Here is a 26538-nt window from a genome sequence, read left to right on the forward strand (position 1 = left end):
TTATTCAGAGATTAAAAAACAGCTACCAAGCCACCAAAAGACATGGAGGAACCTTAAGCGCATACAGCAAGGCAAAAGAAGTGAATCCGAAAGGTTATGTATTGTATGATGCCAACTATATGACATTTGGGAAAAGGCAAAACTAGGGAGACAGTAAAAAAAAAAAAAAACAAAACAATGGTTGCCACAGGTTGGAGGAGAGGAAGGCTGGGGTGAACAGGAGGAGCACAGAGGAGTTTTTAGGGCAGTGAAACTATTATTCTGTGTGACACTGAAGTGGTTACCTTCACTGTAACCAATGAATGGGTACACTCATTATACATTTCTCAAAACTCATAGAATGTACAACACAAAGAGTGAACCCTAATGTAAACTACAGACTTAGTTAATAATAATGTATCCATATTAGCTTACCAATTTTAACTAACATACCACATTACTGTAAGATATTAAAAATAGAGGAAATTGGTGGGGGTGAGGGTGAGTGACGGGATATATGGCAACTTTGTGTTTTTCACTGAATATTTTCTGTAAACCTAAAACTACTACCTCATGCAAATAAAGTCCATTAATTAAAAAATAAATTATGCACATATAATATAGTTTTCTTATAATAATATAACTAGCTGACAAGTTTTTCTGAGATACTGTGAATGATGAGGAAGAAACCATAAATAGGAAGACTTTAGGTTAAATTACAGGTGAACTTTTGAGTCTCATGATTTTGAGGAAGTTTTAAATGGCACTATAGCAATTTTTCATAATAAAATGTTGGTAAAAATATGGCACCATAGTATACGGATACGGTTAACTTTGTGAACAGTAAAGACCTATTTATCTATAGCTGCAACCCACATTCTGAGAGAGATGAGCCCACAGTTCTATGATGACTTAAAAGTAAAATATTGGTCACTACTTCTTTTATTCTTTTTCTGGTCTTTGCTTCCTTAAAGTGCTTTTACTTTATTTCATTTTCTTTTTTTTTTTTTTTTTTTTTTTTTACTATTTATTCATTCACTTGGATAGCAAAAGACAATAAGAATAAACCTACTTTTAATGTGACAAAATATTACCTCCACTTTTTCCCCTACTTTACACAGCTCTAAAATGACAGAGGTGAAAATATTTCATTGTGGCAAGCGAGCCATGTGAAAATGAGTAGCTTCATCAAATTAGGCTACATTTTCATGGCTAAGTAAAACATTTAAATTGTGCAAAGGTAAAAGTTGAGTGATAAAGTTGAAAGCGAGACCTTACTTTTGTCAAAATAAGTAGAAAACAACTGGATACACTATACATGAACAAACGTGGGAAGCACATATATATTTCTGGCAAGTTCAACTAACAGTTTTGTGAACTAAAGAACATGCTAAGAACAATTGTAACACACTTATGGGCAGGAACTTTACATTATTAATTGTCATGTTTCCAAGGTATGACACAAAACAAGGGCCATACAGCTTTGTTGAAGAAATAAATGAATTAATGAATAAACTATGAGCTTCCCTAAGAAGGGAGAATGACCTAAAAAGTAAAAAAATATTTTAACTTGATTTAGCAATCCTCCAAATTTGATTCACATCAGTCCCTTCCTTCTAAAGTTTTGAGCAGAAGCCATACTTGCACAGGAAATGAGGTGTAGTACAATAGAAACAGACTTTACTGAGTTCAGTTCAGTGCTGTCTGATATTTAGAAATGGCCCAAATTTCATGTAGGAAAGAATTAGCTAAATGGATATTTTTCTTCCCATGTTTAGTGCAACTTAGAAAATAGACCATTTTACCTTATGAAATCTTCTTCCTCTTCTCTCTTTGGCCTCAGCTGTTTGGGTTGAGCCATGTTAATCCAGTTTGGTAGAGATTTCAAGAGCCTGCTGATATCATCATCTTTTGCCCAAGATGCACTGATGACAAGTTTTTCTTCTGACTGGACAATGCCCCTAAACACGACCAACAGAAAAGACACACTTCAGGACACTGCCTGGCTTCTGGTTAGCATTTTACATCCACCTTTGCTGCGGAAAAAAAAGATACCATGCCCACCTCTCCTATTAACATAATCCATTATCTAGTTGGAAGCATGACATCCATGAATAGGTCACTTTGGTGGGAAACATCATTCCTCGATGCCATTTTTAGTTTCTTCATTGTTGAGTAATTGTGAAACTAATAATATTAACTAGTTCCCCTTATCCTAGTTAATCCCTTGGAATAAATGAAAGTGTATGGTAGGTTTGGGGGGTGGGGGTAGGTAGGGATTCTTTCGAGAAAGATGTTGAACAAATAAAAAGTGGGTTAACCATACAAGAGAGTGCAACTAAACAACAACATAAGTGATACCTGAAAGGTGATGGAAGTGTTACAAAAAGTTGTACTCTGACCTCTTGGTTTAAACTACCAATTAGCTCTACTTGAAGGTGTTTTTTGAACCATGGACACCCCTCTATTCAAAGTAAATCTACCATCACAGAGAAATCTTCTGCCCCTGATGTCAAGCAGAAAAGTCTTTGATTATTGCTCTCTCCAGTGGGCTTTGACAAATGACCTAAAGTGACAGGCTTCAACTCCTTTAACAGGGCCCATGGGTGAGCTATTAACACGGCTCTTTCCAAAATGTACCTGTAAATTCACGGTAAATGTTCAGTTTCAACTTAACTAAGAAGCTTCCCTTTCTGTTCAACATTTCTGCCACTATAACTAATTTCAATGGTCTAAAAATCCCCCTCAGCAATTCTAGGTGACAGAATGACATTTATTTATGAAGGGATCGCTAATTAGCTGGCTAGTCCTCTGAAGTTGAACAAGACTATAGGAGGTTTTCCCCTCCATCACAGGCAGGAATTTACATTGGTATAAGGGTTATACTGAAGAACATGATGTGCTTCTAAATATACAATATAGACACGGTGTATATGCTTGGATGTATGGTAAAATCTCCTTTACCCAACAAACAATTAATGTTTGTAGACAGAAGTTGTTGATGCCTAAAAACCTTGACTCATGACAACCTAACTTTAGGTAACAAGATTTCATGACGTAGGGAGCAATATTGCCCTGGTAATCTGAAAATAAGCTAGAATAAATAAAAGAACCATAGCTGAATTCTTCTAACTCACTACAAGCAAAAGTTTTCTAACAGTAACTATGGTCAGCAATAAAAAATTTCGACTATAGAACCTTCTTCCCTGGGATCTCTCAAATTACTCTGACTGATATCTTCCATTTCTGTTTTTTCTTTGTTATTTTCTTGCATCTTTTCTGCAATGTTTATGGGTTAATCCCACAATATAATTTTTACACTTTTATACGTGGGGTGCCGGATTCAGTCTTACAGAATGGTACCGTCTCAAATTTATGCTATTCCACAGCAGAAGAATCCCCAACATTCTTTGGCATTCTTTTTACCTGTCTCTGATCGACCTCCTCTCTCATTTGCTCTAGGGCTATTTTTTAAAAATATATACATATTTTTTGAATTTTATTTATTTTTTTATACAGCAGGGTCTTATATTTTATACATATTAGTGTATATATGTCAATCCCAATCTCCCAATTCATCACACACATCCCCCACCAGTTTTTCCCCCTTGGTGCCTAGAAAAGGGAACCCTCTTCACTGTTGGTGGGAATGTAAAGTGATACAGCCACTATGGAGAACAGTACGGAGGTTCCTTAAGAACTAAAAATAGAACTACCATACGACCTAGCAATCCCACTACTGAGCATATACCCAGAGAAAACCATAATTCAAAAAAACACTTGTAGGACTTCCCTGGTGGCGCAGTGGTTAAGAATCCGCCTGCCAACGCAGGGGACACGGGTTCGAGCCCTGCGCCAGGAAGATCCCACATGCCGCGGAGCAACGAAGCCCGTGCGCCACAACTACTGAAGCCCGTGCACTCTAGAGCCCGAGTGCCCCAACTACTGAAGCCCGCGTGCCTAGAGCCCGTGCTCCGCAACAAGACAGGCTGCCGCAACGAGAAGCGCGCGCACTGCAATGAAGAGTAACCCCCGCTCGCCGCAACTAGAAGGAAAGGCCTGGGCGCAGCAACAAAGACCCAACGCAGCCAAAAATAAATAAATTTATTTTTTTAAAAAGGCACTTGTCCTGTTCACTGCAGCACTATTTACAGTAGTCAGGTCACAGAAGCAACCTAAATGTCTATGGCTTTTTTTTTTTTTTTTTTTTTTTTTTGCGGTACGCGGGCCTCTCACTGTCATCGCCTCTCCCGTTGCGGAGCACAGGCTCCGGACGCGCAGGCTCAGCGGCCATGGCCCATGGGACCAGCCGCTCTGCAGTACGTGGGATCCTCCCGGACCGGGACACGAACCCGTGTCCCCTGCATAGGCAGGCGGACTCTCAACCACTGCGCCACCAGGGAAGCCCCTCTATGGCTATTTTTTAAACCTTTGCCCTTTCTTTATCTCCTCATTGCTTATCCCCCGAATTCTTCCCATCCACCAAAGACAGGAGGAGTCCTAATTATATACTTTCAAACATCCCACCTCCTATCCCCCACAGAAATACTTTCAAATCTGTTTAATTCTCCACTTCCAGTAATCCGTCTACCTAGGCTCTGGGGACCCTTTCCCCACCTCGCAACGATCCCCCCCTTTTCTGCGTATTTAGGGTCTCTCTCAATATACTCCTCAATCCCGTGTTATTTTTTAAAATGAATGAGTCACTGAATCTCTTTCTTGATCTAGCATTTCTCTCTAGTAAAGCTCCTCTCTCTCCTTCACACACACTGTCTTCAAATGAGTGCAGCCTCCACTCACTGATGCTACTTTCTCACCTGTGGTTCACTTTTTCAACTCGTGAAGTCTCCCTCCAGGATCTACTCTATGATTTAACCCATCTATTCCTTCTTGCAAATTTTTCAATGCATATTTTTTACTTCTAGACAAATGCACTGGCTTCTCCCCTCCAAACTGTCCTGTGCTTGTATTATGATTTCTATTCCTTCTTTTATCTCTTTGAATATTTTAAAAACAGTAATTGTAAAGTTCTTTTTATGTGTCTCTGTATGTTTTGGTAATTCTTTGGATGTCAAATGTCCCATCAGCTGCATTTTCCTTCTTTTCTCATGATGGTGAGTTTTCTCATGTGGTCTTCTCTGCTGGTCTGCAAGCTCTACCTCAGTAGGACATGTCCTCTGTAGGAATCCCACATTTGCCCTGCATTTTAGAGATGTCACTATTAGGTGGGCTGCATTTGCCTCTCCTGGATCCTAAAGGTTTCATCAGTTCCAAATAAGATTTTAAGATTCTTTCTTCCTTCCTTGTCTTGGCTTAAAATTTTCTCTCCCTACATGGGTGGTACAAATCGAGGTCCTTACTTACCCATGTCACATGTGTAGGATTCTGATTTCTTTTAGGGGCCACTTTTTCTACTCCAAGTAGGGTGGCTCATTCTCAAGCACAGAGTTTTCCTGGTTCCATTTATAGGTGGAAAAAACCCCATGCACAACTTCTGCACCGATCAAATTTCAGGCCACGCAGGTGTTAATATGCTAGGCCCCTATTGGGTCTTCACCTCTGCTATGGTCTGAATGTTTGTGTCCCCTCAGAATTCACATGTTGGAATCCTACCACCAGTTTGACAGTATTCGGAGGTAGGGCCTCTAGGAAGTGATTAGGTCACGAGGGTGGAGCCCTCATGAATGGGATTAATGACTTACAAAAGAGATCCCACAGAGTTCCCTAGCCCCTTCCGCCAGGGGATAATGCAATGAGCAGTCTGCAACCTGACTCTTCCAGCACTATGATCTTGGACTCCAGCCTCCAGAATGGTGAGAAATAAAATTCTGTTGTTTATAAGCCACCCAGTCTTTGGCATTTAGTTATAGCAGACCAAACAGACAAAGATAACCTCTATACGTGGTCCTGATACCACTGTGGGCCTCTCAACTTCAACATTTGCTTGTTGCTATGGCTTTTAGTTCCTCCTCCATTTGAGGCATGTGGAAAATTTTCTTTCTTTTGAATTTGGCTACATATTTAAAATACATTCTTAAAGATACATATTTCTATCTGGACTTTCTATGTATTAGGACTTTCTACATATTAGGAATAGGAAAAGGATTTCCTAAACCTACCCACTCCACACTTCTAACTGAAGTCAAAAGTTCAGTATTAAATCAACTGCAGTCAGGATTCTAGAACCACCATTTCCCTGACACTGCTGTACCAATCCGTGGGTATTCTTTTTTACTTTACACTCTGATTATTCGGAAGCATCTGATGCTTTTGACTGTTCCCTTCTTAAAATATTATTCCTTTGGTATCCACATCATCATCTTCTCCTAAGCTCTTTCTTAGGCGAACTGAGGGTTCTTTTCCTCTGTCCATACTTTACATGTTGGTATTCCAGAGCATTCTGCATGTCTCACTTGGGCAATCTCATCTTCTTGCCAGACATGACCCACCTGTAATCCAAAGACTCCCAAATTAATATCTTCAGGGCTGCCCTCTCTTCTAAGTCTCGGATCTGCATATACAAAGGTTCACGGGAGAACTGAACTTGGCAGTCCTACCAGCTATTTAAATTAGAGTCAAAGGAGCTCACGTATTATCCACCTTTCCCTCTCCCACTGAACATCTAGTATTCCCTATTTTGGTCAACAGTCCAACCATCCATCCTGTTATTTAAGTCAGGAACTCGGAGTCATCCTCATTACCCATAGATACCATAACCTCCCAATTCCATCTGCTTGGTAACTTATAAATCTGTTGTTTCCTGTCCCGGTTCACTGCCCTTAGCCTATTATTTAGACCCTCATCATTTTTCACTTGGACTTGGCAGTGACCTTATAACTGGGTGTCTTGCCTGGAGCTTCAAGACCGTCAGTCCAACTCACCAAATTAGTCGGAAGAATCATTTTTCTAAAACTGTACAAATGCAGTCACGTTTTTTCCTTCTTAGAATTCTTCACTGATTCCTAACTCTAAGACCAAGTCCAAACCTAGCAGGGCATGAACATCTACCTTTTCGACTTCATCTCCTGCTACTGCTTTCCTCTTTTGTCTCTGTTCACTACTCCCAGTCAAATCCCTGCCCGTGTTGGTTGAAAACCCTACCCACAGTGAGTATTCTAATGGTTTTTGAAGGGGATATACTGTTTCCTGCTTGTATGTATTATCTCTGCCCAGAGAGCCTTTTTCCACGTTCGTTGTTTGCCTCTACTGATCAAACATTACCTCGGCTCTTCCCTTGGGACAGCTGAGTCCTTTCTTTTGTACCATATCATCCTTTACCTGAGGTTTTCAATCTTGACTGCACCTGGGGAACTTTAAAAAAACAAAAAAATACTGGACGCCCAGGCCACTTCTAAGACCTAGTAAGTCAGAATCTCTGGGGATGGGACCCAGGCATCAGAATTTTAAAAAGTTTCCCAGGTGATTCCAATGTATACTCAAAGTGAGAACCACTGCCTTATACATATCTCTGCTCTCAGTGGTCCTACCACACTTCTTTACAAGTTGGCATTCCCTACTAGATGATGAGTTCTCTGAGGATAGAGTTGATTTCTCACTAGCTTTTGGGCTCCTAGCGCCTAGCACAATACCTGGTATTTGGAAAGTGTATAAGAACTGAATGGGACATAAAAATAAGCCCTCTTCAGTTTTAGGAGACTGGGTAACTGATTAAGCTAAAACCATTTTAGTGGTTTTCCTTTACTATTTCTCTGCACTGAACGACTTAGGTGAGCCATCAAGCCATCTGGCATTTTGACCAAATTACAGATCACTTTGCATTGGTCTCTCCATACCTGTCTGAATTCAGTACAAGTCAGAATAATGAATACAGGTGTGTCCCCTTCTGGAAAAAAAAAAAAAAAGTCCAACATAAAAAAGTCCTGACTCAAGACAAATGAACCAAGGAGTGATTATTGTCAAACCTTCCCCTTCACTTATTCATAGGTGGCCTATTACTGGAAAGTCTACTCAAAACCTCACTTTCTCTGGGAGGACTCTGTTGACTATGTCAGCCTACAGTAATCTTCCCCTTTGGAAAGCAAATGAATAAAAGCCTTCCTTTTATACTTACTGTTTATAACCTCATAATTAGGACTCTGTCCAACACAATGGGTCGGACAAACTATGGTCTGTCAGTCAAATCTGCCCCATTAGCTTACTTTGTATGTGTTGTAAGCTATGAATAGGGTTGACATTTTTGAATGTTTATTTTAATCAAAAGAAAAAGAATATTTTGTGGCATGTGAAAATTATATAAAAGTTAAATTTCAGTGTCCATAACTACAAAGGACTGTGGCTGACTGGTTCAATTCCTCTTATACCCACACTACAAGTCAAATTCTGCTCCACAGAGTTAGAAGTCCAAAGCCAACTCAGTTTTCTTTGAGCCCATCCATCCTGGCCCCCATCTGCCCCAGGGTTCAGGAGACAGTTTGGATCTGTACATGTGAGATGGTACCATATGCTTTAGGGATCTAGAATTTTTCATTTTAGCACTCGCTGGAATGAAAAAAAATAGCTTAGCGGGATACTGTGTTAAAGGTACTCACATCATTTACTTATGTATTTTTTTAAGACTGGTTTAATTCAATAATATGGTATTATATTACTGCCTTCACTAATTTTCATAGATTCTATCTTATTAAAAAACAGTAATCCAGGGCTTCCCTGGTGGCGCAGTGGTTGAGAATCCGCCTGCCGATGCAGGGGACACGGGTTCGTGCCCCGGTCCGGGAAGATCCCACATGCCGCAGAGCGGCTGGGCCCGTGAGCCATGGCCACTGAGCCTGTGCGTCCGGAGCCTGAGCTCCACAATGGGAGAGGCCACAACAGTGAGAGGCCCGCGTACCACAAAAAAAAAAAAAAAAAAAAAAAAAAAACCAGTAATCCAAATTAACTAGCACACCGCCTACCTATATATTGCCCTCAACAATAAATTAATTCATCTTGTAATGAACATCAATCCCAAAAGCAATTCCAAATATTCTGATCTGAAATATTAGCATTGATTAGCAACATACGATGACCCTAAAGGGAATTTTTCATTCAAATGGCAAAGTTCCCATCCTAACTAATTGCATTTATTAGTTTATAATTTTGAGATAAATGGGATTATGTGGGTTACAAAATTCCAGGATATATCTAAATAGCCTCAAAAAAGGAGAACTAAATCTACAATAATTATTCCACAAGAGGAGTAGGGTCAAAATCACCACTACCAGGACCATAATCTACTAATTAATTCACAGCTCAACGGCCACAGACAGAGCCATCTGTGAAACTACTTGTGCCTGTTCCCAGGAGGAAAAGGAAAATAGGTATACCTCTTGGAACAGGTGATAAGGCTGCTATGGGAAGAGTCCACCCTCCAGACACAGCTGAGTGAATTCCATTCAGAAAACATCTGTTGGTGTCTACTGGCTCTGATGTGCACTGCTTCCTCTCGGGAACAGTTGGGAAATCCAAGTGTGCCTGGTCCCTGGATACAGCTGGGGTGCTGAGTCTTTCATTACGTAAACAACCAGGGGCAGGTGGGGCTCATTGGATTCAACTGTTTGGTGGCAGCCTGGGCATGGTGTTTACTTTCCCAGACTGGATCTTTCAGACACTTCAAAAACTAGGAGCCAAGCTCGATAAATAAACCCCGGACAAGGTTGGTCCAAATTAAGCTACTGTAGTCGATTTTCAACTGTGAACGACTGGACCTGTAGCTGGCCAAGCTGCAGTGCAACATCCAGCAATACCGTGATCATGACAATGACGGATGTAGAAATCAAGGCTGGTACTATGCTGCTGACTAAAACAAAACAAACACAAAAACAAAACTAAAAAATCTCTTAAGATAAGATGGAGCAGAATAAATAGGAAGAGCAGAGAAACATCAGGTTGGCTTTCACATCACACTCATCATAAGAGAGCTTTGTGATGCTATGTATTTCTACCTTGGAATCACAACTTAAGAAACATCTGGTAACTCTGGAGATGGTCGATGGGAAACAGAAACAATTCAAGACGACCCAGGGAAAAGGACTTGGAATTTCAGAGCTTACAGGAGGTAACCTTTGGGGATAATTTAATAACAACCTTTAAATAGAGAAGCTCTCATATGAAGGGTCATAATTGTTTGATATTTAAAAAACCAAAGGGCTTCCCTGGTGGCACAGTGGTTGAGAGTCTGCCTGCCGATGCAGGGGACGCGGGCTCGTGCCCCGGTCCGGGAAGATCCCACATGCCCTGGAGCGGCTGGGCCCATGAGCCATGGCCGCTGAGCCTGCGCGTCCGGAGCCTGTGCCCCGCAACGGGAGAGGCCACAACAGTGAGAGGCCCGCGTACTGCAAAAAAAAAAAAAAAAAAAAAAAGATGCCACTCTGATGACAGACGAGGTAGGTCATCTTCCTTCCCAAGACCTATGATGGTGCTCCTGTACTTAATATGGGAAGTTTAAAAAAAAAACAAAACTCTTTTCTGCTCATTCTTACCCAACTACACTGTCCACCCCAGTCATTTTCATTTCTCAACCCCTCCTCCACGCATCATGTCCCTACTGCTTGCTCATTCTCTTTGGTCTGTCAAGAATTTCCACCTTCACTCAATAAACATGTTGAGGGCCAACAAGGTGTCCAGCCCTGTGCCAGATCTGGTTGCTGCCATGGCTGATCACAAGTTTATCTCCACGTCGCTCTTCCTTCATGCGCTGGCATGAGTTCTCAGGCTTCTTTGGAGAAGCAGTAAAACGTGGACCCTGGGGATGGTTACACCTTCCCCTAATAAAAACATGTTTGTGTCTTATATCAACTGAGCCTCTAAGATTAGAAGACGTTTTATTTGTATTTTCTACCAGGCCCAACACAATGCAGGAAGGCAAAAAAAAAAAAAAAATTGATTAATGAACTGATGCTAAATTGGAACAGACAGACACTTTAAAAAACTGTGATTTTCCATTGTCAAATGACTATTCCGGGACATATAAGCTGCTGCTTGTACCTCAGGACAAAGAGGATGACAAAGAGAGAGAAGCACTCGGCTTGGAAGTAGCAGACCAATAGACCAACTGCCTGATCACTAATGCAGAGCTCCAGAGAATTCACAGCTGAGTTCTCCTTTAAGCCCCAAGGGGTGTGACTAATTAAGAAAAAGACTTCTAGTCCTCACCTCACTTGTAGGACACCTCTCTTTATCCAAAGCACGTAACATGACATCATTATATAGAACAGGCTTTCTCTCCAGAGTGAGGGGCTCAGAGAAAGGGGAGACGTTTTTGACCTTTCCTCAGATCTCCAAACTTCCAGTGGACGCTCAGGTTCTCATGGTAAACTTGGAGAACATGCCAGCTCTCAGCAGAGGGCATTGTGAGCTTATGGACTGGATCCTTTCAGCAAAAGATATCTGCTGAGAAAGAATCAGATTGCAATGTTTCCCTGCTCCTTTCCTCCTTCCCCAGTGTTACATCATTTTGGATCATTTGAATTGTATATGGATTTCTATTTAAGTCAGTCATTTGCTGGCAGCAAAACTAGAACATTTCCTGTTTTTCCTGTCACTGTAATCAGGATTTGGCTGTCCAAATTAGGACTGCCCTAATTACTCCTCAGCAGGTGCCAATCTGGGGGAGGGCAACAAATGGGAAGAGAGGAAGTAAGGACACTTTGCATCTTCAGACTCATACAATGAGGAAATACTTTCTCCCGAGCCTGGAAAACCTGATTAAGTAATAGGTAAAAGGCACCATGGAGTTATAGGTTGTGTGTGTGCACACGCTGTTGTGTAACAACTACGTAAATGATTTTCTATTTAATTCCCTTCAAAGCTTCACAGAATTACTTTTCCCAACCCTGAGATAAATTCATCCAGGGCCTGTAATTCAGCAACTGTGGGAGACTACTACAGATAATACCCTGTATAAGCAGTGATGTGACAGTGGGCACTGGTAAGTGGACATCACTCCAGAGAATCTGGCCATGAGGGATACCAAAGCGGTATAGTCTCTTCGGGGAAGGATCATGATACTTGATGACCGTAATATACCAAGAACCAAAAGCAATGGGTATTTTCCAAGGAAAAGTAGCATAATAGAGATAGGTGCATTGTTTGGACAAAATGGTGAAATATAAACAACAGAGAAATAACTCAATTCCTGTGAGAAGGACGGAGCATGGGGAACAGAACCATCCATGTTCCTGCCTACAGCCAGTTACTACACTTGTTGCATTGCATCCCACCTCAAACACAATGTCAGCAATTTGCCCTTTCTTTCCGACATCAATAATTTTCCCTTTCTCCTAAATAATTTTCTTCAAATATAAACATGCACTATTTCTATTTAAGCTAACACAAAAAACAATTTTTAAAAAAATCCTTCATGTGGCCTCAGTTCACCAGCTACTACCCCATTTCTCTGTTTCCCTTCGCAGCAAGACTCACTGTAAAAGTTCTGCCTACATTTACAAGTACTCTACGCCCAGATTCTTTTTGTAAGCCCATATCAATCCAGGTTTCCTGCCTACTAGTCCATAGAAATAACTCTTGTGACAATCACAATGACCTCCACGTTGTTCAATTTATCACTCGATCAATGCTCAGTTCTAATGCTTGACTGAATAGCAGCACTGAGACAGGGGATCCCTTCATCCCTTTACTTGGTTTCCAGGACTCCACATTCTCTTCAACTTCCTTCTACTTCACTGACTGTTGCTTTCCAGTCTCCTTTGCTGGTTTCTCCTCATCTTGCAAACTTCTTAAAGTCCATAGTCCTCTTCTCTGTCATATTTATATTCAATCCCGTAGAGATTTCATGCAGTCCATGGTTTTAAATATCATTTATATACACTCTATATGTTGATGGCTACCAAATACATACCTCCGGGGCAGACCTCTCTCCTTTTGATGCGTATATCCAACTACCTACCCCATATCTCCGTGTGGATGTCTAAAAGACACTCCAAATGTAAATCCTCATCCATTGCCCACAAACCTTCAGTGTCCTCCATCTCAATCGTTGACAACTCCAACTTTTCACCATTCAAATGAAAAATCCTGAGTCATTTTTGATGCCGTTCTTTCTCTCACACTCTGTATCCAATCTGGCGGGAATTCTGTCGCCTGGCCCTTCCAAATACAGTTGATCCTTGAGCAACGTGGGGGTTAGGGCTGCAGACCCCCCTGCACCGTTGAAAATCCACAAACTGCTATCTCTGCCTCCAAAACAAAGGATTGATAAGTGGCTCACCCAAGAGCAGGAAGCTGAAACAGTTTGGACAGAATCAGGAACCAAACCCTAGTTCTTCTGATTCCACATGTTCTTTCTTTTTTATTGGAGTAAATTGCTTTACAATGTTGAGTTAGCCTCTGCTGTACAACAAAATGAATCAGCTACATGCATACATATATCCCCTCCCTCTTGAGTCTCCCTCCCCCACCCCCATCTAGGTCCTCACAGAGCACCGAGCTGAGCTCCCTGTGCTATACAGCCGGTTCCCACTAGCTATCTGTTTTACACATGGTAGTGTATTTATGTCAAACTTAATCTCCCAGTTTGACCCACCCTCCCCTTCCCGCTGTGTCCACATGTCTGTTCTCTACGTCTACGTCTCTATTCCTGCCCTACAAATAGGTTCATATGTACCATTTTTCTAGATTCCACATACATGCGTTAATACACGATATTTTTCTCTTTCTGGATTCCACATGTTCTGATCTCTAATTAAACATAAACTTTTCCCCACACTTAGTTCATTTAAAGATGTGCAAAATGAAAATACAGGGCTTCCTTGGTGGCCCAGTGGTTAGGAATCTGCCTGCCAATGCGGGGGACATGGTTCGAGCCCCGGTCTGGGAAGATCCCACATGCTGCGGAGCAACTAAGCCCATGTGCCACAACTACTGAGCCTGCGCTCTAGAGCTCATGAGCCTCAACTACTGAAGCCCACAAGCCTAGAGCCCGTGCTCTGCAACAAGAGAAGCCACCGCGATCAGTGAACCGTGCGCTGCAATGAAGAGTAGCCTCTGCTCACCGCAACTAGAGAAAGCCCACGTGCAGCAACAGACCCAACTCAGCCAAAAATAAATAAATAAATTTTTAAAAAATGATAATACAGGTACCTTATTTATTGAAAAAAATCTGTGTATTAGTGGACCCATGAAGTTCAAAGCTGGGGTGTTCAAGGGTCAACCATATATTCAGAATTCAATCAGCTCTCACCACCTGTGCTGCTACCAACCAGTATGACCTGTCTTCATTTCTCACCTGGATCACTACAACAGGCCTTCATCAGTCTCCCTGCTTCCATCCTTGTCCTCCCATAGCCTAGTCTCAATACTTATATTTTAAAATAAAAGTTAGATCATACTGCTCATAAGCATAATTTCTGCAATGGCTCCTATGTCAGTGAGAGTAGAACTCAACATCCCTATAGTGGCCTACAAGGCCCTACATGGTCTGGCCTTCTGTTCCCTTTCAGACATCCTTCTAGTACCCTTCTTGCTCACCTTACCCCAAACACACTGGCTGCCCTGCTGGTCCTGAAAAGAGTCATGCAGAGTCTTGCCTTAGGGCCTCTGCCCTCTGCCAGGGCACTCTTTTCAGATATCTTCTCTAACTCCCAAAACTCCTTGCAGTCTTTTCTCAAACCTCAACATGACAGGGCTTCCTAGGGCACCCTACTGAAAATTGCAACCTCCTTCTCCTACAATCCAGGGTCTATTCACCCCACTCCCCTGTAGTACTTAGTATCTTCTAAAATTCTTTGTAGGTTTATGTATTATATTTATTGTCTATCTCCCCTCTCCCATCTCCAACAGAGTGTAAACCCCATGAAAGCAGTATTCTGTATGGTTCATTGCTATATCTACAACCTCTGGTTTAAGTACTCAATAAACATTTGTTAAATGAATGAAATTCTAGAAGCCAAGTAAATGATTGTTTACTTGTTTTAAGATGGAGTAATTAACTGTGTCAAAAGTAACTGAGATGATATAATATTCTGACAGGTTTAATAAATGTAGGCAAGAACTTTGGGGCACAGAAATAATTCAAAGCATAGAATTACCGAACCACTGCTGGTAACCTTAGAGGTAACCTGGCAGATGGAAAAAAATGCCTAAGAGCAAATGCCCTGATGTTCATAAAGGAAAAGAAGGTAAATTACAGAAATTGGGTGAGCTTAGAACTATAGGCAAAATTCTAGAAAAGACTATTAATGATGGTTTTTGAACAATTAGGAAGTGCTACTCACTAGGAGCCAGGAAGACCTCACAATGAACAAGTCATATGACTTTGTTTCTTTCCTAACTGGGTAACTCACTGACTTGAAAGAAGAAATCATAGATTTGGCTTAAGGTCAAGAGACCCTGTTTCCAAGGGTAATTTGTAAGCTGTGTAAGACAAGAGTTCTTAACAGAGTTTGGCTGAGCAGGGAGCAGCAGGTCCTAAAAGTGAAGGGATAAGAGGATTCCAGAACAAATAACAACGTATTGTCCACTGCTGGCCTGTACATGTCCAATTTGGGGAGACATAAGAAAGGGTTAGCGGCATTAAAATGATCAGAACTGGGAGAACACCAGTAAGAAATCTAAGTCTCTTATAGAGTGGATGATGAAATATAGGGTGTGGTCATAGATGGTAGTAAAGGTAATCTCTGTCATCATCATCACTGTCATTATCAAAATAGCAGCTAATCATTTGGGAGGTGAGGCTTAATATCTTGTTAAAACAGTTCTAAAAGGTTAACATTTTCAAAACAATCCTATGAGAGCAAACTATTATTATCTTTTTTCACAGATGAGAAAACTAAGGCACAGAGAGGCTGAGTGACTGTTCAAGGTCATATAACTAATAGTGAAAGAGCTGGTATTCAAATTTAGGCCCAAGAGACTGCTCTTGAACTAGAGCCTGGATTTATTGTTAGAAAAACACATAAGATCTTGAGTTGAGAGTCCTGTGAGGAGCAGCTTCCGTGCACATCCGAAGCTGAGGTGTCAGATGAACCATTTCACGAGGAACTCTGGTCTGAAGGGCCAGGGCAAGGCCTCTGCACGGTGCCTGCTGTGAGCAAGTGAAGCAGACTAAGCACAAAGAGAAAAAAGGTGGTGGGCTAGGCCTGAAGTGAGATTGCCAGATTTATGTCCTTTCCAGATGAAATGTGGATCCTCTAGCACAGGAGTAATGGAAGAGTTCCCTAAATCTGCCTTCAAGCTTTCCTTGATTGATCTGTGTGAAGAGAGAGGACCTTCAAGATGGCAGAGGAGTAACTCCTTATCTTTGATAAAGGAGGCAAGAATATACAATGGAGAAAAGACAGCCTCTTCAATAAGTGGTGCTCGGAAAACTGGACATCCACCTGTAAAAGAATGAAATTAGAACACTCCCTAACAGCTTACACAAAAATAAACTCAAAATGGATTAAAGACCTAAGTGTAAGGCCAGACACTATCAAACTCTTAGAGGAAAACATAGCAGAACACTCTATGATATAAATCACAGCAAGATCCTTTTTGACCCACCTCCTAGAGAAATGGAAATAAAAACAAAAATAAACAAATGAGACCTAATGAAACTTGAAATATTTTGCACAGCAAAGGAAACCATAAACAAGATGAAAAGACAACCCTCAGAATGGGAGAAAATATTTGCAAATGAAGCAACTGACAAAGGATTAATCTCCAAAATTTACATGCAGCTCAATATCAACAAAACAAACAACCCAATCCAAAAATGGGCAAAAGACCTAAGTAGACATTTCTCCAAAGAAGATAAACAGATTGCCAACAAACACATGAAAGGATGCTCAACATCACTCATCATTAGAGAAATGCAAATCAAAACCACAATGAGGTATCACCTCTCACCAGTCTGAATGGCCATCAACAAAAAATCTACAAACAATAAACGCTAGAGAGGGTGTGGAGAAAAGGGGACTCTCCTACACTGTTGGTGGGAATGTAAATCTACACAGCCACTATGGAAAACAGTATGGAGGTTCCTTAAAAAACTAAAAAAAGAACTACCATATGACCCACCAATCCCACTACTGGGCATATACCCTGAGAACACCATAATTCAAAAAGAGACATGTATCATGTTGATTGCAGTACTATTTACAATAGCCAGGACATGGAAGCAACCTAAGTGTCCATAGACAGATGAATGGATAAAGAAGATGTGGCACATATATACAATGGAATATTACTCAGCCATAGAAAGAAATGAAATTGAGTTATTTATAGTGAGGTGGATGGACCTAGAGTCTGTCATACAGAATGAAGTCAGAAAGAGAAAAACAAATACTGTATGGTAACATATATATGGAATCTAGAAAAAAAATGGTTCTGAAGAACCTAGGGGCAGGACAGGAATAAAGATGCAGATGTAGAGAGTGGACTTGAGGACACAGGGAGGGGGAGGGGTAAGCTGGGATGAAGTGAGAGAGTGGCATTGATATATATACACTACCAAATGTAAAACAGATAGTTGGTGGGAAGCAGCCACATAGCACAGGAAGATCAGCTAGGTGACTTGTGACCACCTAGAGGGGTGGGATAGGGAGGGTGGTAGGGAGACGCAAGAGGGAGGAGATATGGGGATACATGTATATGTATAGCTGATTCACTTTGTTAAGGCAGCAACTAACACAAAAATGTAAAGCGATTATACTCCAATAAAGATGTTAAAAAATATACTAAAAGTTATGGAGTGGAAAAAAAAAAAAGAAAAACATATGAACCCCTGAAGTACTGAGTAATATATGGTCATCAATCTCAAAGGAAGTCTCAAGAGGTATGCCCCCCAAAACTCTCAACTTAGCCCTGTCCTGTTGAACATTTTTAAAATGACATACACAAAGAAACGAAAAGATTGCTAATAAAATGAAGAACGACATGGAATTTGGAGGAATAGCTATGATTTTTTGATGACAGAATGAGGATTCAAAAATATCTCAATAGGCTGAAGTGATGAGCTAAAAAGAATATTAAATTTAATGGCTACATGTGAGATTTTGAATTTAAGTTAAAAAAAAATCCCTACAAATATAGCTTAGAAAAGATAAGGTTAATTTCAGCTACTATTTCTTCTTATATTTCCTTATTCCCTACAGCCAACCAGTGGCCATGTCCTACAAATTTACCCCCTTAATTTCAGTTTCTTGGTCTGCCCCTTCCCCTCCATTTCTCCCACCTCTCCTTGAATTCAGGCACTCTCTGCCTCTCTCCCCTCCACCTCCACACTCTTGCCTTTCCAATCCATCTTACACAAAGCTCAGAAAAACCTCCCTATAGCACAGGTCTTCCCTGGCATTCCCTGTTTCCTGACCTTCAGTGGTTCCCACTACCAAACTTTAAAAGGTCACGTTCCTTGAGCCTGGCATTCAAAAGCCTCCATTTTGGCTTAGCCATCTTTTCCAAAACCCAGACATTCATCACTTGCTCATCCTTTTCCTGCTCTTCCCCACCTCCTTGACATTGTTCTGGTTCCTTCACTCCTTTAGCTCCTTCAGTTTAAATCCTGTCTAAATCCTCCTCATTCTTCACAAACCCTAGGTTTGTAACCTTCTCCAAACTTCTCTCGTCCTATTTAATTTCTTCCTCCTAGAGCATGTCATCATTACCTATCTTACCATATTTTCTGTCATAAATTGATGCTGTGGATACACGTCTGATTTCTTTGTCCCCTATTTTCCTTTCTATCCTCAGCCAAGGACGAAAGCTCATTAAAGGTATAATCTGTAACTGATGGACTTCTTTATTCCTACACACTCACATGCACTGATGTGTGTCTGGCATTGGGTCCTGCACAAAGAAGGCAGTGGTTTTGCTGAAGAACAAGAGCACACTTGCACACTGGGCTCAGAGTGGAGTACTCCTTTTTTAAGATAGATACTACCAGACTAATGGCGACAGAGAAAGAAGAGTGGGATGGTTTGCAGACCCAGGACGTATCAGAAACCAAGGATGTTCTGTCTAGGGGAAAAGAAAAACAAAACTACTAAATGGGGCTTCCCTGGTGGCGCAGTGGTTGCGAGTCCGCCTGCCGATGTAGGGGACGCGGGTTCGTGCCCCGGTCCGGGAAGATCCCACATGCCGCGGAGCGGCTGGGCCCGTGAGCCATGGCCACTGAGCCTGTGCGTCTGGAGCCTGTGCTCCGCAGCAGGAGAGGCTGCAACAGAGAGAGGCCCAAGTACCGCAAAAAAAACCTACTAAATGGACCATGATAGCCATCTTCACATATTTGAAGGGTTTTCATGTGTAAGGATGAAACTGATTTGGAGTCACTACAGAAGTAAGAACTATGTCCAATCTGAATATCGTTTCAAAACAAGAAACTGTTCAACGGTGACCACTCTGCTTTGTGGAATTAGTAAGCTTCCTATCACTTGAGTTGTTGTGAGGCAGGATCATAAATGGGGAAAAGGTCACCTACAATAAATGAGGTGCCAAGCTATACAAACTTTTAAAAAGATATCTTTCAAAATAACAAGAACAACAATAATATATAAATGACCACCAGTGGGACTTAGAGTCTATTGTCAATTTTGCCGTATCTTGGGCAGGTTAGGTAACATCTCCATTATAATTAATACTCACTGGCATTATTATTTGTTAGAAATTATGGGTTGCCCTTAATGAAATATAAGAAAAAGAAGACATGCCTTCCTTTTAAAAAAAAAAAGCTTAAAATTCAATGCAGCTTAAAGTAAAAGTAAATTTTTAAAGTATGTTATTTGACTGTCATTTGGTAGATGTGACATTGGTACAACCATTTGGGAGTTAACTCTGTGGCGCAGAAATGCCACTCTTAGACAACTAACACAAGGGCAATGGCTTTAAAATTTTCGTTTGTGTATCTCTTAAAGGAATTTTGAAAAACTATATTCTCTTCCCCACGTTTTAAAATTGAAATTTAGTTTGTTTTTTTTTTTTAGCATGAGTTTAATGGTTACAAAATGTATTAAATTTTGGCACATTATAAATATTGACTCTTTAAATCACTATTTTAAGTGTAACCAATAGAATCTCAATACCGTAGGGATTTGAAATCTACCATAATACATTTAAAATATACTAAAATAAGCTTTTTTAATGGTTAGATAGTTTTCATTTTTCCCTTTGAGTTATTATTTCTATTTCATTTCCTCACCAAGTTTTATCCTAATGGAATATATCATTATGCTTGAAACTACTTTACCATTACTCTATTTGTAGTTTTCTGCAAAAAAAAGAATTATTTGTACAAATTAAAATCTAAAAAATTTAAAGTTTTCTTCACCAAAAGACTAAATGTTAACATATTTTTTGTTTGAAGTGCCATTAGAATTATCATTTGGTACACAACTGCGTATAGCATACTCGTTGATTATATGTATGTTTTTAACCTAACAGTATTATCATTCTTGATGAATAATTATTGAACAAAAAAAGTATAATATTATTGGGAGTGCATCTCTCTGGGTTTCTTTTCTTTATTTGGTTCTTGTAACTGGATAAGTATTACTTATTGCAGGAGTGAAGGAGGTTAAGCATTAATCTATGTTATATTCCTTGGCCAGATTAATCTTCCCTGAACACAGCTCCCTGGTTAACTTATAATGGCTCCTTATCATCTACTAGTCAACATCTAAATTTCCAAGTCTTATTTTTTAAGATCCTTTGTTATATGGTCTTACTTTTCCTATTCAACATTACTTCCTACTACCTTCTCCTAGGAACTCTGCTCCATTCAAACCTCCTCCTCCTTTACTCTCCCTCTGAATATCAGGCAACTATGTTTGTGCTTCCTCTTCATCCCTGCAACGCCCATGTTTATTCTTTCCACCTCCCTAAGTCTCACCCATCTGTCTAAGGTCCAGAACCTAACTCACGTTCTGCGAGATCTTTCCTGTCTCCAATCAGCCTGTCACTCTTTTTTGTGTTTTGTTCCTTATGCTCTTACAGTCTGTATTGTACAAGTAGTACCTGATGATATACGGTACTGTACCCATCTATCCTTAATTATACATCACATAAAATTCAGTATTTTATTATACATTCTTTTCTTCTCTAATTGTTTCATGCCTTGTCAACCAGACCATAATTTGTTCCTATTATTACCTTTTTACAAGAAGTGCTATGATCTTTTCCACAAGCTCAAAGAGATTTGTGAACTCAGAGAAAAGAAATCGGAGGGAAAACTAAAGGTTTTCAAGTTCATGACAATGATTTTTCATTTCCACTGTTGCTAAACAGGGTAACCATCCTTCCATGACAGTAGGAAGGCTACAGGTCAAACATCAGGAGGAATATGTGTGGACAGACTAAAAAGAAATCATATTATAGATTATTAAGGGTTACTAAGAGTTCAAAATTGCTTTACTTTAAAGATCTTTTAGAATCACCAGAGGGGCTAATCAAGATCCAGAATTTCCTTGAGGAAGACACATCTTATGATTCTAGACTTCCATAAAAATCAAGGCTGACACTTCATCTAAGCCACCCAAAGGCAGTCCTAAGTGGCTTTGTCCCTTTGTACCTTCCATTCCCTCTGCTGGTATGACTATACATGTGTCTAGGAGACTATTTCTTTGGTACATGTTCTCATCAGGCCTCTTGACAAACTCAAGGATGGTCCTTTTCTATAATGATGGAAAGTTAGGCTACAAAGGTAGTATCAGCCACCATCCCAAAGGTCAAGTTCTAAATTGATGTTGCTTAGCTTCCAACAGAAGCTCTACCTGTAGGCTGCAGTGCAGGTGTCCTTGTACTCCTGTAGCTTCACGCACACCATGTTGAGGAACTGATCCGAATAGGCACTCAAGTCATGCATCAGGTTCATGAGGTCTTGCACTGTCTTCTCCACAATGATTGTGCTCTGGAAAAGAACACAGAGAGGACACAGAAACTCATGAGTGTTTTGACTCAAGTAATGTTTACGACAAGGAAGGGCTACTAAAAGGATGTGATCACTTAAGACACTTGAGCTTTCCTAGAAGGATGTGACATTTAAAAATACTCCTGAAAAACAACAACAAAATAAGTATCTCACACAGTGCTGATCTTCCAAAGACCTGAGAAAGTGTTTTTTATGGAAGGACACAGGACAGGGAATTTCATATTGATTTCATGGAATTCTTGGCATCTACAAGGCATCTCTGCGGCTTTTAAAAATGAAAATGCATATTGGAGTTGGATGCATAAATCAGTTGGAGCCTGATTTATCACCCCCAGGGTGCTACTTTGAGGTTAGGGACTCATGACAGGCAGCATAAAGAAAAAGCCTTCTAGGATTTGTTTTTTAAAGTTTCAAAACCATCAATCTATTAAGAATAACAACTAACATTTGTGTTGTGCCTTACAGCTTGTAGAACGTTTTCACATATACAGCATATGTTACCTCACTTGAAACTCACAGAATAATCATGATAATCACGAACACCTATTAGATTCTTACGAGTGCGCGAAGTGGAGCTAGGCGCTCTACATGCTTTATGTCAGTTAATACTCTCAACGCACCTACCTATCGACTGAATCCCTTAACCATCCCCAGTGTAAAGAGGAGGAAACAGGCTTAGAAAAAGAAAGAAACAAGGCAAGGGCTCCAGACTTTGCTCTTTTAACTATACCCTTCTGCCTCAAACTTTTTCTCATGAGATCATAGTATTTCCTGTTGTTTTTGTCACGGTAGAAGCAGTGTCCAAAGAGACTCAGACATGTTTTTCAACTGAATTAAAGGAATATCCAAGGGAAAAAATAAGCCCATCTTAGACACTGATAGTACTGTGCAGCAAATCGGTGTTATATCTTAAAAGAGGCATATTCAATAAATTCTAAATCTCTGGTTAAGAAAAGACAGAGTTGTTTAAACCATTAGTTCATGCCTCTTTTGAAAGAAGCACAATTACACTGGAGTAAATATTAATCACATGCTTAGAAGCTGGGAATCCTTTGGTCAATAACTGGTTTGATGAATATGTATTTTTATTTATACGGAATTCCATAAGCAATGTAGACTTAGCCATAAAAGTAAACATTAAAAAGTTTTCTTCTAGCCTGACACTAACCTTTGAAATAATCAAAGGTATTTTATTATGCTTAAATACAGACTATGGGGTACAGGGTTTGGACTAGTGCTTTTTTTTCTTCTAAAAATAGAAAGAATGGATAAACGTGTGCAGCTTTTCTCAACGCCACGGAGGATCAGTCTGAGTTACGAGCTTACATACGCATGCTTATTCAGGACTGTTTGGTTCTAGAGGTTTCTTCTTTCTTTCTCCTCTCCCCACACTCCAAGTAAAATAATCAGAAGGTGAAAAGGAAGGAGCAGTTATACCGTGTAAGGCAACTTCATAGGAAACCAAATTACAGTCTCTATAGAATCCCCAGAAGTTCAACTTCCTTTTCTGTATTGATTTTAAGATTAAAGCACTGCAGCTTCACCCTGATCCATAATCCTGTTCCTCTGTGTTTGTGTGTGAGTGACAGGAATTGATTCTGCTTAGCTACATGTCCCCATGCTGCTAAGAAGAATCAAAAATCCTCATCCTGATTAAGAACACAGGATATCCTACAACACATGGATAGCAATTAATAAAGGAGAGTAGAGTGTGGCCATCCTAACAAAAGCCGTTTGAAATCTGAAAAACACTGCAGGGAAGATGAGCACAAGGAAATTGCTCAGATTATTGAGAGAAAGGGCCTGGTTCTGTTCCCAATTATGCTACTGATAATCAACTCTGGGGCAGTTTTGGGTAGCCCTTTCCTTTCTGATGGCTCCATCTAGCCTTGTGGTAACCAAGGATAATTTGATGGCTCCTCTACTCTACTGGCCCTCATCGCTCGAGGGGTGCCTTGGTGCTTGCAGACTTGGGGGATACTGTGTAGCTGTTCCAGGTCATCTTAGGTGTGTTTGTTCTTCCTCATTAGATTATCAACTTCTCAAAAGTGAGACGGGTGTTCTTATTTTCTGAAACCTTCCCATCCTTCCCTTCCTTTGCTTGTTTTATAATTTCTTAGGATCTTTAGGACAATACTACTAATCAAAGAAACAGGACTAATAATGTGAACCCATATAAATAATGTGAGGGATGTCATATATGTGAGGCTAGCTAGATACAGGCATCTTTGCATTTGGAAGTCTCTTTGGGTGGTTCAGTTTGGTCTGTATTTATGCCTGTGTTTTGGGGTGATAAGAACTGTGCTGATGACAGTCGGAGGGGAAGGGAGATTGTAGGCACAGAGGAATATCCCCTGGAGATAAAGATTTTGGGGGTAAACAGGAAGTACCTGCAGGGAATGATTAGCCTATGTGATGCTATATGATTATATACAATTTTCCAGCTATTTGGTTGGTTTACCTTGTCATGGTAGCACTCTCGATAATCAATCACTACATTCTCTTCAAGGAAAATGACACTGTAGTTTGCCAAATGATGCACATTTTTACAGGGGAAAAAAGATTCCATTTTCCAAGAATTTATAACAATTTCCAAATCAGTGGCTCTGACAGATAAATACTGAAAATATCAAATTTCTAACAAGGTCAATCCTGTTTTTATTTATTTGATCCCTTTGGCATCACAAATGATTTATTGTCTCATTATTAATTTGGGGAATTGCCAATGTTGACTATAATGACTTCATAATAAGTAAAACCCTGATTTTATTCATTATAATTTCTATGAAACACATCACAAATGATTGATATTTGTTTAAAAATAACTCAATTCTCATTTCTTGCAACCTATTACCAGGTAATAAGTCTGAGCATGACATGAAAAATGAGAAAAGGAAAAAAAAAAAAAATCCCAGGATAGCTGAGGCAATAAAAAAAAAAACCACCAGTGCTATGAAAAATAAACAACTAAAGTTTCTTACAGGGATATATCAGCAATCTAAAATAAGAGGACAGTATATAAGGACGAGCTCTTTGGTTCTGAACTTAAAAATTTTAATAAATGAATGAATAAAGATGATTGGACACTGAAGACCTTGTCCATTTAGCACAAGCCCTAATGGGGTATGGCAACCACTGGTTCACTTCTTTATTTACAGTCTCTTCTGTCACATTACAAAATCCTTTTGATCAGTGACTATACCTTCATATCTCTACTGCCTAGTAGCAAGGGATCTGGCACACTGAAGGTGCTCAAAAGATGTTTATTAAATGAATTAATGCACATTCAGAACAGAGTGAAAAGACAGATTTAGAGTATAATTTTAATGTAAAATAGTGGGTCAAAAGCCTGATTTGGTAAAGTGGAATCAGATCATGGCCTCTTTGTTACTACATTACTATACCTTAATTCCCATGGTTCTAAAGACTGAACATTTATTACAACTAAAAGTCTTAGACTTTGCTACCAAAACGTTCCTAATTTCACTTGACCGTATTATTTTCTATAATGGCAATCCATAAATATATATACACACACAATTCAGGAAGTACAAACTCATAAAACTTTAGCTTGGAAAATGCAGTCTCTGTATGTGTGCTGTTTTAGCCCTTGAATCAGGGATGGTTCAGAGACGCTGCAGAGAACCTAGGGTCCTGGAAAACTACTTTAGGAAGAATTTGAAAGAAAACATAGAGTAAATCCATTCATCACTTGAGACACACCCCACTACACCATACATATACACCAGCAACTGTGGAGGGAGAGGGCTTCACGAACGTCTGACGATGACAACAGTGTTTCTGCTTATGGGGACATCCAACTACAAGTCACCAAAACTTGTCATTCCATATTGTCCTTCCAATTACCATCAGCTCTAAGTTGTGGTTGGCCATAAACGATAACAACTACAACAATGACAGTAATGACAGAAATCAAAAGGAAATTTTGCTTTCTGTTTTTTTTGTCTATATTTTGATTTGCATGATGTTTAAAATATTCTGAATGGGTTTGCTCCTTTAATAAGCTAACTGGTAAAAGACTATGCATCCAGGGAGACTGAGGAAACTGCCACGTCTATGCTCTTCCTAATCATCCTCCACCTCAAAAGCTGAGTAACCTTTAAAAAGTTATGTCTGGGCTTCCCTGGCGACCCAGTGGTTAAGAATTCGCCTGCCAATGCAGGGGACACAGGTTCGAGCCCTGGTCCAGGAAGATCCCACATGCCGCGGAGCAACTAAGCCCGTGCACCACAACTCCTGAGCCTGCGCTTTACAGCCCACAAGCCACAACTACTGAGCCCACGTGCCACAACTACTGAAGCCCACACGCCTAGAGCCCATGCTCTGCAACGAGAAGCCACCGCAATGAGAAGCCTGCACACCACAACAGAGTAGCCCCCGCTCAACGCAACTAGAGAAAGACTGCGTACAGCAACGAAGAGCCAGTGCAGCCAAAAATTAAAAAAAAAAAAAATCCTTAAGAAAAAAATGAATCTTCAAAAAAAAATAAAGTTATGTCTCCCACAGAAATGAGTGCCTATGTCCATCAAAAAGACATGAACACAAGTCCTCATAGCAGTTCTACTTATAATAGTTTTAAAAAGTAATAAAAGGGGTCCTTATGTCCATCAATAGTTTATGGGCAAATGAACTGTGGTATATTCATACAACGGAATACTGCAGAGCAAGGAGAAAGGATGAAC

The 26538-nt window shown here is 40.1% G+C and overlaps 1 protein-coding gene across 1 annotated transcript in view; it reads right to left on the reverse strand.

Moving 5' to 3' along the window:
• Positions 1-26538, reverse strand: part of EXOC4 (exocyst complex component 4) — an 826096-nt gene that overhangs the window by 155396 nt on the left and 644162 nt on the right. Inside the window, exons 12-13 of the mRNA XM_059074406.2 lie at positions 21678-21814; positions 1785-1940 (exon numbers count right to left, since the gene is read on the reverse strand). Of these exons, the coding sequence (XP_058930389.1) occupies positions 1785-1940; positions 21678-21814 (293 nt within the window). The remainder of the gene's footprint in view (positions 1-1784; positions 1941-21677; positions 21815-26538) is intronic.

The sequence above is a fragment of the Kogia breviceps genome, chromosome 9 (genome assembly GCF_026419965.1).
Source record: "Kogia breviceps isolate mKogBre1 chromosome 9, mKogBre1 haplotype 1, whole genome shotgun sequence".
Classification (NCBI taxonomy): domain Eukaryota; kingdom Metazoa; phylum Chordata; class Mammalia; order Artiodactyla; family Physeteridae; genus Kogia; species Kogia breviceps.